The 13,050-nt window shown below is 47.8% G+C and overlaps 1 protein-coding gene across 5 annotated transcripts in view; it reads right to left on the bottom strand.

Annotated features, from left to right (window-relative positions):
• Window positions 1-1,893: 1,893 nt before the first annotated feature.
• The window catches only part of VTI1A (vesicle transport through interaction with t-SNAREs 1A), a 372,362-nt gene continuing 361,205 nt past the window's right edge, over window positions 1,894-13,050 (bottom strand). For 4 of the 5 annotated variants that reach the window (XR_011252058.1, XR_011252057.1, XM_069567118.1 and 1 more), the window contains one exon: window positions 1,894-3,023. Coding sequence is in view for 1 of the 5 variants with exons in the window: in XM_069567118.1 (XP_069423219.1) it covers window positions 2,930-3,023 (94 nt within the window). In the remaining 4 variants the exon portion in view is untranslated. The remainder of the gene's footprint in view (window positions 3,024-13,050) is intronic. The other variant, XR_011252059.1, reaches the window with a different exon arrangement.

Genomic DNA, 13,050 nt, shown 5'->3' with positions numbered 1-13,050 from the left:
TTATCTGATGAGGTTTTTGGAACAGGCAGGCTTTTTTCCCCCTCTTTATTTCTTTACTTAATGATAACCCTCAATGGGCTTGCCCCGCATGGGACGGCCAGAGCCGCACAATTTTGTTCACCATTAATTTCAGCCTTTGAAGCTCAGGGCTCAGAAGCAGTAGCAAAGCAAACCCCCCACCAAGCTGGTTCCAAAATAAGACAATCCAGCCTGCCTTAAACAGAATAGCAAATGGCCTCCCAGTCCAGGCCTGGCAGCTGACGTCAGGCCCGCTGCATTTGCCGGCATTCGTCTTCAACACGGAACATTTAAAACTCTTTACAACTTAAGAGACTTTAATTAAATTGCTTTTGATTCTGGAGCAGGGCAGCATCCGCTTTATTTATTCTGTCAGGGAAACTGTTTAGTCTGCATGAATTTTATATGGCAAGGGCTTCCTCCTTCCTCTTCCTCCTCCCCAGCAACCCCCCAACCCTTCCGCTGAACACAATTTTTTAACAAAGGCTTCTGACTTTAGATATATTCATCAATCAAGTTCTACGTACTAAGTTCCTAGGACCTTTCACAGTTCTATGAATGGCTTTGAATTGGTGGGCTTTCCCCCTTCCCCAGGGAAGAGGGGTGAACAGTGTTCCTCCCCCTCAAAGGGGGCTCCTTTGAGTCTGTCTGCAGCATCTGAGAGGGCCAGCCGGGGATACAGGGGCCTTCGGACCAGCTTCCTACAAAGTGCTCACTATCTTGGTCTAGAAGGTTGTTCTCGAGGTGGATGTGATGGGGCTGTTAGGCCAAGGGTTATCTGTTCACCTTCTTCCCACTCTTGAGGTTGAACTGGGGCAAAGTCTCAGGCAAGGGCTGATAAAGAGATGGACCCCAAAGAAGCTGCCACTGTGGGGTGAGCCACACCCTCTTTCTGCACTACCTCTACTTTCAACATGAACATCAGGTGAAATATTTAGAAGCCAGCAAGTTTAGATGATCAGATCAACCTGGCTTGCTAGGTGGCCTCAGGAAGTCTAGAGGCATGAGGTGTGCCTGGGCAACCGATTATACACTTCAGCTAAGACCAACTGTTTTGAGGGAAGCCACCAGAAACGTTGGTAGAATACTTCCCCACCATTAGAGTTTCCAAACGAGAAGATAACGACTTGTTGCCTTGCTTTTTCATCATTTCTTTGATGTGTTTCACACATACTCATTCCGTTATCAGAATAAAAGATTTTCTTGCCAGGATAGAGCCCTAAGGCTGATAGGAAAATTAGTACAGGCTTCCCACTCTTTTGCTGGGCTACTGCGCTCTGCCAAAATCCCACACCATCCTCGAGAAGTAAAGGCTGCGGCTTTATTTACACAATACTAAATGATTTATCTGAACACATGCAGGCCCTAGCCTGTTTCAATAACTGCAATTTCTCGGGTGGATTTTGCCATTGTGTGTTTCCTCTCTAAACCATAATGGTTCTCTTCTGAGTTGGGGGAAGAAAAAAAAATCAAGTGCTGCATCCAGGTGATCTCAGCCCATGGGCACAGATAGTTAGCATTTTTTATGAAGGGAACAGGTTTGCTTTTCAAGGATTCAAAGCTCCCAATTATATCCAAAAGATAGAAAGGACCCTGGAAGTGCCTATGAAGTCTTAAGAAAAACGCGTTATGACTAGCGGGAGAATGACCTCAGTTCAGGCAACTTGGAACCAACCTGATCATAAATGAACTAATTTTGAACGCAATTCCTGGTTCCCTTGGACAGGAAGAAACCAGAGAAAATCACAAAGCACGTTAGAGGTTTGAGTACCTTGTGGATTCAGGAAGGCTGTGCTCGCATCTGTTAGTGAAAAACCCAAGCCGTCCTATTGCAACGCACTGCGATCCCTGATTCTTTGAAAGGAGGTTAGCGGATGTTTTCCCATCAAGTTTATTTCCAGTGGATCAGCCTATAGGACTATACCATAATGATAATCACATCTGAAATTTCGCACCGATGGAATCAGGTTCCTGCTCTTCCTGAGATATTCATGTTCTCTTTACATACTGGAATGGATGTGGAGAGAACCTTAACAGACCCTCTGCATGTATGACGGCTCCTTTCGACAGTACAAACATTAAGATGAAAAGGATATAGAGAGAGCTATACAGGTCAGGGGAGAGGAGGCTACCAGGAAGCACCGAGCTGGGGCACTCTCTGCCACCAGATTCTGGGGAGGATGGGATTTTTGGAAGGCAAGGAAATCTTTCCTGCAGCCAGTAATCAAAGTTGTGAAAAGTGGATATTGGGCAGACTCAGCAAAAAATATTCTTGGGTTTAAAAAAAGAAAAAAAAACACACATAGAAAAATGGAGAAAGGGCTAAGTCAATTTCCCGCACAATTGCTTTTAAATACCCACCTTTACAATGAAAACGCTCGGGCAGGTGGACTATATTCACTACATCTGGGGAGGAACAGGACTGGTTTGCAGGGCCTGTCAGTGGCTCTGGCCCTGCTGGTCTCTGCATTTTTTATCCTCAGACATCACAGAAGGGCTGATCGGTGACACGAGGTGTGTGACAAACAGCACAGCCCATCAGAAGCCACCGTGACTGACTCATCTGTGCCCTCTCCCCAACCGTGACCCCTGCCATGCCCACAAGGCAAGCAAGAAGGTCACCCAGGCTACTCTAGTCAGGAGATGAAATTACCAAAAGGCAAATAAACACTCGCCTTCCCCTATAAAGAACAAATCTGGGTGAAGACAAACCTAGAAAAGGAAACCAACCCACATGCAAACAGGAATACAAAATATTTTTACAGTCTTTGCACTTCAGCTGAACAGTGGCGAGAGAAAGGGGGAGGGTCATTCAGAGCCTGTCAACGCAAGAAAATGATTCATGTGACCATTTTGTCTTAATTACTCAGAACGAGCCGTGGTAGCTGTTTATCAAGGAAGAGCAGATACATCAGTGTCCTCTGACAGAAAAAGTGATCGCCGTCAGGATGGTGATAACCAGGACGATGCCCAGGATGACGATCAGGATCCGGTTCTGGATGATTCTAGGAGAGAGCAATGGAGGAAAAACAATTCACACAGATAACAGAGAACAAAGATCATGTAAGACCAAGTTGGCTAATCAAAGGGAGGCTTCATGGGTGTGGGTTTGGAGCCTGGTATGAGGTGTGTAAGTATGTGTGTGTGTGTGTGACTACGCAGCTCTGTGCTTCCAAACGATCCACCAGCAAATGAATGACTCTACCGCGACTGTCATGCAGCACTGGGAGAAATGCTTACAGTGAAGCTACAGTGATTCAAATGGCTTTCTGGGTTCCAAGTCCCATGTAGTAATCTTTCAGGGATCAAGGGCCCCATGCAAGCTTCTCTTTTCAATTTAACATGTGAGACAAGCCTTGGTTTTTTTTTTTTTTTTCCCTCAGTGTTTCCCGTGAAAGTGAAAGACTAAGGAAACATGTCACAGTAAGGTACTTACCTATACAGAAATACTCGGGGAAAAGTAAAAGAGAGACTTAGGAAGAAAAGGACAAGATTAAGAAGCAAGTGTCAAGCTTGCTGCTCAGGTTACGAAACCGTCATCTGTCACCGGGGCTCACGCTCTGTGACGCCAGGAGGAAACATTACATGTGCTCCGTGGCAAAAAAAAAAAAAAAGACAGAAATGAGGGTTCATACAAAATATGGCCCAGGTGCCTGGTGTGCTTTGGTTGGGGGCACCTCCCCTCTCGGGACTCCCACCCCATCAGCCCTGGCTCTGCCAAATGCAGATGGGGAACTGGGAGCTGGAAGAAGAACTAGAGTGAAGATGTATGCTCCGAAAATGCCTGCAGAGAGCTTCTGATGAAGTTGTTTCATAATCTGATACCTCATTCTGAGAAAAGAGGTCAAACGTCACAATCCCTGGCTAAGGTTTTCCAAGGGAAGCTGGGTCAAACAGCCTCGCCCACACTTGCTCCCACCAAACCAAGCAGACAGAAATAGAGGTGGACTGGTGGGCCCTCCAGGTGGCTGTCCATCCCATCAAGACCTCATAGCAAACCCCAATCTGTCCATCCTCCAAATATCAAGAAGAAAAAGGTCTGCTGGGGACTTCCCTGGTGGACCAGTGGCTAAGACTCCATGCTCTCAATACAGGGGGCCTGGGGTTTGATCCCTAGTCAGGGAGCTAGACCCCACATGCCCCAACTTAAGAGTTCTCATGTTGCAGCTACAGGTCTCCCATGCCACAATTAATATGGAAGATCCTGCATGTCACAACAAAGACACGGCGTAGCCAGATAAATAAATATTAAAAAGAAGAAGAAGAAAAAATTCAGCTGCCTGTCTAGACACAGAACACTGGATGGGGACTCCCATAGAAGGAGCTAGGTGGGACCATGCAGACCCCAGTTTAACAGAGACCCTACCCTCCTAACCTCATATCTTCGAGAAGAAATCTTTACAAGGTGTTCACAGTCTTTTCTAGCTTCTGGATGAGTTTCTTTCTCAGAAGGATGATACAATTCTTGTGGTTTCAGCTGGATTCTCCCTCGCCCACCCCCTTCTTCCCCAAGCCTAAATGGATGGACAGAGACAGTCATATCAGACAAACCCACTCCCTTGTGGCCCCCCTTGAAGGACCAGCTCTCTCCTCCTGACAGGTTACAAAATGATCACATTTGCTGACACGTCTTCCGCAAAACTGCCTTAGTGCCTGTGTCCACTTTCCTCGAAGGAGATGAATGATTCGCTGGGTCCTCATTTATCACGTAAGGCTCAGCTAAGATCTGTCTCGTTTGCTTCTTCCCTTCTCCACTAGAAAGGCTGCACCCTGACATTAATTCTTCTGTGATGACAGCTAATTCAGACTTAACAGGCCATATTTACTCAGGAGCCAGGAAGATCCTCTGTCCCCAAAATAAAGAAATAAAAACAGGACTTCATGGCTTGTTAAAAGCGAGGCTAATTACGAACACTAATCAGAGCAACGTGGTGGCTTGATTTAAAACCTAAATGGATTTTGCCCCCCTTCTTTCGGGAAGGGGCAGAAGTCTTCAGAACTGTCCCTACCCATCCCGTTTGCCCCAGTCACTGTCAAAATCTCTTATTTACCACCGTTACCCGCATCAGACTTGCAAAGGAAATCAGCAAAATTGAAACTCAGCAGTGAAACAGATTAAAAGCATGAAAACTCTTTAAAATTCTGCCTTAAGTAATATACAGTAGTGTGTCTCTTGGTTGACAACCATTTTATTTGTGGGTTGAGGGCCCCAAGGCATCCATGATGCTAATTTATAAAGGATTAACTGTGAGTGTTACTTGTTTAATCTGAGGCATGGTTAGAAAAATGAAGACACAGGGATCCCTAAATCCTCAGCTCTTTCCAGGTCTTCCTAATTGGGTTTCCCTCATCTCTAGGCAAGGAGGAGTGGGCTTCACTCATGATCTTTCCTAATGGGTCGTATCTTTAATTCACTCAGCGCACACACACCTGATCCCAAGAAGGGTGCCACAGGCTCACAGAGGTTCAGAAAGACCTTGGTACATCCTCAGTTCCTGGTGCCGTCACCTCTGCAGCCCCAGCACAAGTCATGGTGACTGGCAAGTAGGTCCCCAGGAGAGCCATCCAAAGGATGGCGACGAAAGAACTGCAATTGTAATCGTTCCATTCAAAGGAGAATGGAGAAGAAATCTGTGCAAATTTCCTTTGCAGGAAAATCTCAGGGCGTCTACACAGAAAAACCTGAAGTTAAAAGCTGAGATAAATCCCCCAAAGGGCTTCTCTGGTGGCTCAGTGGTAAAGAACACTCCTGCCAATGCCAAGAGATGTAGGTTTGATCCCTGGGTTGGGAAGACCCCCTGGAGAAGGAAATGGCAACCCTCTCCAGTATTCTTGCCTGGGAAATCCCACGGACAGAGGAGCCTGGCAGGCTACCGCCCATGGGGTCACAATGAGTTATACACGACTGAGCAACTAAGAGAATAAACAAATAAGTCCCCCTCAGATGGAACACTGCACTGCTAGGCCCTTTCCCTGAAGCGGGGAGAAGGGAACCTCATGGAACCAGGTGCTGGCAGTGGAAGAGGCCAGCAGGAGAGGTTTGCTTTCAACCAAAGGGTAGCAAATATTTGGGATGAATGGCGCAGAGGGGCAAATAAATAAGTAAATAAAGAGAATTGGTGTTCACGGAGTTGGCAGTGAGACTGACCCTGGCCCGGCCAACCCAGCTTTGGGCCTCAAAGGTATTGGATACAGCACCTCTAAGGACCAGAAAAGTGAATAAGACCAAGCCAGCCTGGACGGGGAAACATGGGCTGGCATTGGAGGGCCCCATCTGTGAGGAGGCCTAGAGTACAGTCCCGGCCAGGGGCTGCTGGCAGGTATGGCTGCAGGCGAAGCAGAAAGGAATGCAGAGTCCAGAGAGAGTCAGAACCACAAGCCAGGAAGTGGGGTTCCCAGCTTGAGAGGCAGAGAACGAACTTTGGGGGAAGCCCAAACTACTTTCTAACTTTGGACGGGGTTGGGGATGGGGGGGTGGGGGCTTTATGTTCCACTAGGTCTGCAGCAAGCAGTCTTAATCTCCCTTTTGAAAATGCAAAGTGTGTTTACCCAGTAAATAATTTAAGAAAGAATATACACTTGAAAGAAGACGTCCATTGAAACAGCCAGGCTAAACTGCCTCCAGGCAAAGCCTGCGCATTTGCATGCTGCCTTCCATTAAGCGAGCACGCTGCGGCTTTAAAAGAATGCAGAGCCAAATTAACAGGAATGTGGGCCCGGAACATCAAGGATTCTCCAAGTTTACATTCTGAATCACAGTGCTGTTGATACAAGATGAATTAACCATTTACTTTGAGGCTGAACTCACAAAGTACTATTGAAAATACTGATCCCTGTGTGGAACCCAGGGAGCGGCTAATCTTTCCATTGCCAGTCTCCTCCCCCTCTGGAAACAAGCTCCAGCGTGTGGCAGCTGGAATCACAGAAGACTGGTTGAAGGGAAGGAGGCAGGCAGGCACCTGGTACAGCTCTCTGCTCTCTCACCGGAGGAACCCAGGAATTCCACCGTCTCAGGCGTCTGTTTTCTGGGTGCTGACACTCGCCTGCCCCTTGATGTTAGATGTGACCATGTGACCTATCTTAGTCAGTGGAGTGTGAGCAAAAGAGTTGGGCATCACTTCTGGGTGGAGGCATTTAACTTCCAGGGTTTGACTCTCCAGCTGGCTCTTGCCTTGTTTTGTTTTAGGAGAGTGTACATTCTGGGAGGGGCTTCCCTACTGGCTCAGATGGTAAAGAATCGGCCTGCAGTGCAGGAGACCTGGGCTTGATCCCTGGGTTGGGAGGATTCCCTGGAAAAGGGAATGGCTACCTACTCCAGTATTCTTGCCTGGAGAATTTCATGGACAGAGGTTACAGTTCATGTGGTTGGAAAGGGACGAACACGATTGAGCGACTGTGGTGCTGGAGAAGATGCTTGAGAGTCCCTTGGACAGCAAGAAGATCAAACCAGTCGATCCTAAAGGAAACTAGTCCTGAATATTCAATTAACTGCGGAAAATTCTGAAAGAGATAGGAATACCAGACCACCTGACCTGCCTCTTGAGAAACCTATATGCAAGTCAGGAAGCAAGAGTTAGAACTGAACATGAACAACAGACTGGTTCCAAATAGGAAACGGAGTACGTCAAGGCGGTATATTGTCACCCGGCTCATTTAACTTATATGCAGAATACATCATGAGAAATGCTGGGCTGGAAGAAGCACAAGCTGGAATCAAGATTGCCGGGAGAAATATCAATAACCTCAGATATGCAGATGACACTACCCTTGTGACAGAAAGTGAAGAGGAGCTAAAAAGCCTCTTGATGAAAGTGAAAGAGGAGAGTGAGAAAGTTGGCTTAAAGCTCCACATTCAGAAAATGAAGATCATGGCATATGGTCCCATCACTTCATGGGAAATAGATGGGGAAACAGTGGAAATAGTGTCAGACTTTATTTTGGGGGGCTCCAAAATCACTGCAGATGGTGGCTGCAGCCATGAAATTAAAAGACGCTTACTCCTTGGAAGGAAAGTTATGACCAACCTAGATAGCATATTGAAAAGCAGAGACATTACTTTGCCAACAAAGGTCTGTCCAGTCAAGGCTATGGTTTTTCCAGTAGTCATGTGTGGATGTGAGAGTTGGACTGTGAAGAAAGCTGAGCGCTGAAGAATTGATGCTTTTGAAGTGTGGTGTTGGAGAAGACTCTTGAGAGTCCCTTGGACTGCAAGGAGATCCAACCAGTACATCCTAAAGGAGATCAGCCCTGGGATTACTTTGGAAGGAATGATGCTAAAGCTGAAACTCCAGTACTTTGGCCACCTCATGCAAAGAGCTGACTCATTGGAAAAGACTCTGATGCTGGGAGGGATTGGGGGCAAGAGGAAAAGGGGACGACAGGATGAGATGGCTGGATAGCATCACCAACTCGATGGACGTTGAGTTTGAGTGAACTCCAGGAGTTGGTGATGGACAGGGAGGCCTGGTGTGCTGCGATTCATGGGGTCGCAAAGAGTCGGACACGACTGAGTGACTGAACTGAACTGAACTGATTTATTGGAAGGACTGATGCTGAAGCTCCAATACTTTGACCACCTGATTCGAACAGCCAGACGACTCATTGGAAAAGACTCAGATGCTGGGAAAGATAGAAGGCAGGAGGAAAAGGGGACGACAGAGGGTGAGATGGTTGGATGGCATCACTGACTCAATGGACATGAGTTTGAGCAAGCTCTGGGAGATGGTGCAGGACAGGGAAGCCCAGCGTGCTGCAGTCCACGGGGGCGCAGAGTCAGACATGGCTGAGTGACTGAACTACAATAGTGTTCTGGGAGTGGAGGTTCAGGATGATGGAGACTCACTCCTTCTGCCTGGATCCCTAAGTCACCCCAAGGAAGACCATTGCCCTGGGGGCTCAGCATGACCCCTGGTGGACCAGTATGAAGCCAGTGAGATTGAGGGGGGGGGGGTCACTGAAACTGCAGCATCAGTTATACTGGGTGATGCACTCCTGCCCCAGTTCTCCAAGATAGGGTGACTGGCCAAGCCAGATGAGGCTTTGGTTTAAAGCATCACAGATGCCAGGGTATGATGAAGGCTCATATGGGCTTCCCAGGTGGCACTAGTGGTAAACAAGCTGCCTGCCAACGTAGGAGATGTAACAGATGTGGGTTCGATCCCTGGGCCAGGAGGACCCCTGGAAGAGGACATGGCAACAACCCACCCCAGTATTCTTGCCTGGAGAATCCTGTGGACAGAGGAGGCTGGCAGGCTGCAGTCCATGGGGGTCACAAAGAGTAAGGCACGACTGACGTGACTCAGTATGATACAACTTCTTTGTTTGAAGAACAGGTTTTTTGTCTCTTGGTTTTCAGAAGCTGAGAGCCCCTTTGCTCCCTTCTTGGTTATAAGACTTCACTGAAGACTCAGCTATAACCAGTGCTAGTGCATGCTGATGAAGGTTTCAGCAAGCTCAGGTGGGCATTCTGCTTCCCATGAAGAGCAGACACATGTTGGCTGCATTCATTTCTCCATTCCAAACATCTGACACTACCCCTAGCTCCAGGGGCAGAGCTGTGGCCTACGATAAGAGGTCACCGTGGTCCACGCTCCTGATCACAGTTACTGCACCAGAAGCAGGCACGTGAATGAGGCCTGTGCAACTGAGTGAATGGCAGAAAGTTTGCTTAGAACATGAAGTCGCCTGCACTGTGTGGTGTGTGGATGTCAGGTCTGGATCTGCTGCAACCCTTTTATTTCCATGAGTGAAGCCAGCTTCTAAGAAAGAAGCTGACCCATGGAGGATAGCAGAGTTGAAGGAAAGGCAGAGAAATGGAGCCCCAGTCCTGAAGACATGGTGAACCTCTCTATCAAACATCTTTCTTTTGGACTTTCAGTTACAAGAGAAAATAAATTAACTATTCCTGAATTCAGTTTAAGCTGCATTTTCTGCTATTTGAAACCAAAAAGTAGTTTTAGGTTGATTCACCCTGATTCCAAAACCAAGTCCTTGACCTACAGGAGGCATATTTTCCTCACCTCTTCCAGGAGAATTTCCCAACCACACCCCTTGTTCACGCTTGGATTTCCCTGGGCCCCTCTCTCACCACTAACCACACAGTTTTATGAATTTTCTGTTTCTGTGCATGTTTCCCCAGTGGAAAAAAAAAAGTGACCCTTCGACGATCTGAATCTCCTTTGTCTTTTGTATTCCCAATGGCCAAAACAGAGCTCAGCACAGACATTCTCAAAAAAAAAAAAAAAAAAAAAAAGGCTTGCTGAATGTATGAATGAATGAAGCTCCCCTGGAGGTTGATGTGGTTGTCTTTCTGGTTTTTAAGGGCTGCTTGTAGACACGCACAGCTTTAGGAGTTAGTTCTTAACCACCGCCTCCCCCTTCCCCACAACCATGAAGCATGCCAGCTGCGTCTAAGCCTCTTTACAAGCCTGCATTCACTAGCTGGAGACGGCAAGACATGCCACAGGTTTAGGGTCCTGTCCAGCACATGCTTTCCTGCCTGGCCCACCAGGCCTGAATAATGACACCCCACCTCTGGGTTCTGACAGAACAGTAACAATTGGCAGGATATTTAGCAACCAGGAGAACAGTGGGGGAAGGAACTTTTAAAAAACAAGGGCCAAGGGAAGTCTCTCCCAGTTCTGCATCCAATTCCACGTTAGTCTTCACCAAAAAGAGATGAAAATAGGAGCAGCAGAAATGGTTCGTTGGGAATCAGCCTCTAACACTAACTTTAACTGTACCTGGCTGCCTCTGAACTAGAGCTGTGTGTTTGTTATGGCCTCTGATAACATCCACCCAGGGTCTTCCAGGTCCTGTGTCTTCAGGAGGAATCTCCAGCTTTACCCCAGGGATTCAGGTGGGGGCCCCCGCCCCCATTCTCTGATTCCACAAGTGGACACGTGATCCAGGCAGGCCCAGCTAATTAGTTCTCTGGCCCCTGCAGAGCACTGTTTAGGAATTGGCATACCAACCAATCCAGATGGAGTCCCATGAGGACTTTTCCTAAAAACTCAAGAAAAAGGTACTCTTTTTACTGGGAGTGGCTGGACAGACAATGGAAGCCTAGCACAGAGAGGCTGGAGGAAGATATGGGGGGGGTGGACATGCGGCGCTAGTGGTAAAGACCCACCTGCCAATGCAGGAGACATAAGAGATGCAGGTTCAATCCCTGGGTTGGGAAGACCCTCTGGAGGAGGAAATGGCAGCCCACTGCAGTCTTCTTGCCTGGAGAATCTCATGGACAGAGGAGACTGTCAGGCTACAGTCCATAGGGTCGCAAAGGATCAGACATGACTGTATGGACTGAGCATGCATCAGCATGCACGCACCACCCACACATGGAGGGTGGAAGGCATTCTTATCACCACGCAGCAGGGGAACCTGCCTGAACGATGCCAACACAGAGGAACACGGAGCCAGGAGATGAGAAAAAGATGGACTGTGAGGGCATTACTTGAACCCCTGCTGTATGCCTGAAGAGTCACATTTAAACCTCCTAGTTATAGGAGCCAAACGATTCTCTTTTGATTAGAGTAAGTTTGGCTGGGGATTCTCTCTTTTAGCCATACTGTACTGAGTTGAAGAGCCACCCCTGCATCCGTCTCACCCACCTCAAATCCAAGTCCACCTCAGAACCTGATCTCATCTGGAAACAGGGTCTTCTCAGGTGTAATTTGTGGAGGATCTTGAGTTCAAGTCATCTTGGGTGTAGGTTAGGCCCTAAGCCAATGACGGGTGTCCTTAAGAGAAGAAAGGACACAAACACAGGGCAGAAGGCCTTGTGAAGTCAGATGAAGACTGGAGAGAGGCTGCCACAAGCCAAGGAGTGTGTGTGGCCACCGGAAGCTGGAAGAGGCAGAGAAGAGGAGGGAGCATGGCCCACATTTCTGTTGTTTCAAGCCACCCAGGTTTTCTTTTTTGGTGCTGTGTTACGGCGGCCCTGGGACATGAATATTCAGAGTTCTCACATCCACACCAGGATGTGAACTTGGCCGTCCGGTCTCAGCCTTCACAATGACCAATCGCTCTCCACTGCTCCACACCCCTGTCCTCCTCTGAGGTCAGGACAGCTCCTGTCTGATTCGCTGGAAGCTCTGCATACAGCTGTGGGGCTTACAAGCTTCAGGAGCAGTTGGTTCTTTCATCTCAGAATGAGCTTTCCATTCACAAACAGAGTGGGCAGTGGCTCAAAGCCATGTGAGATGAGGGACCTGAGGGGGTTCCTCCCACAGAGACTCCTGTCTCTGGGGTAAGACATTTAAAACAAGAAGAAGGCCAGATGCTCTCTCTGGCTTACTAAGCCATCATCTGCCATTCTGAGTCCATATTTACTGATCTGCTTTTAGAAGTGGTCAGTTATACATGAGTCCTGAGAGAAGAGGACACAGGAGGGATAGTTTTTTTGTTTTTTTAAAATAATTATTTATTTAGGCTGTGATGGGTCTTAGTTGCAGCATGTGGGATCTAGTTCCCTGACCAGGCATCAAACCCAGGCCCCCTGCATTGGGAGTTTGGAGACTTAGCCACTGGACCACCAGGGATGTCCCAGGAGTGACAGGAACCATTATGTGGCACAAAGAGGCTAGGTCCTGAGTGAGGATGAGTAGCACTTTGTTTTCAAGTTTCTACTTAATTTTACAGGGATCCACAAACCTTTTCTGTAAAGGGTCAGATAATAAACATGCGAGTTTGCTGGAGCCGCAGTAACCAAGCACCACAGACTGGGTGGCTGAAATGTGTTGCCACACTTCCTGGAGGCTGGGCGTCCTAGATCAAGGTGTTGGCAGGTTGAAGCCTCCCGAGAGCTGGGACAGTGAATCTGTTCCATGCCTCTCCCCCAGCTCCTGGTGGTTTGCTGGCAATATCTGAAGTTCCTTGGCTTGGAGAAGCATCACTGAGATCTCTGCTTTCATCTTCACATGGTATTTTTTCCTGTGTGTATATCTGCATCCAAATTTCCTCTTTCCTAAGGACACCAGTCGTATCGGACCAGGGGACTACCTTGCTCCAGGAATGTCTCATCTTAAGCAA

Source organism: Ovis canadensis, chromosome 22 (assembly GCF_042477335.2).
Source record: "Ovis canadensis isolate MfBH-ARS-UI-01 breed Bighorn chromosome 22, ARS-UI_OviCan_v2, whole genome shotgun sequence".
In the NCBI taxonomy this organism is placed as follows: Eukaryota; Metazoa; Chordata; class Mammalia; order Artiodactyla; family Bovidae; genus Ovis; species Ovis canadensis.
The sequence above is the reverse complement of the archived record's forward strand: the minus strand, read 5'-3'. Positions and strand labels throughout refer to the sequence as shown.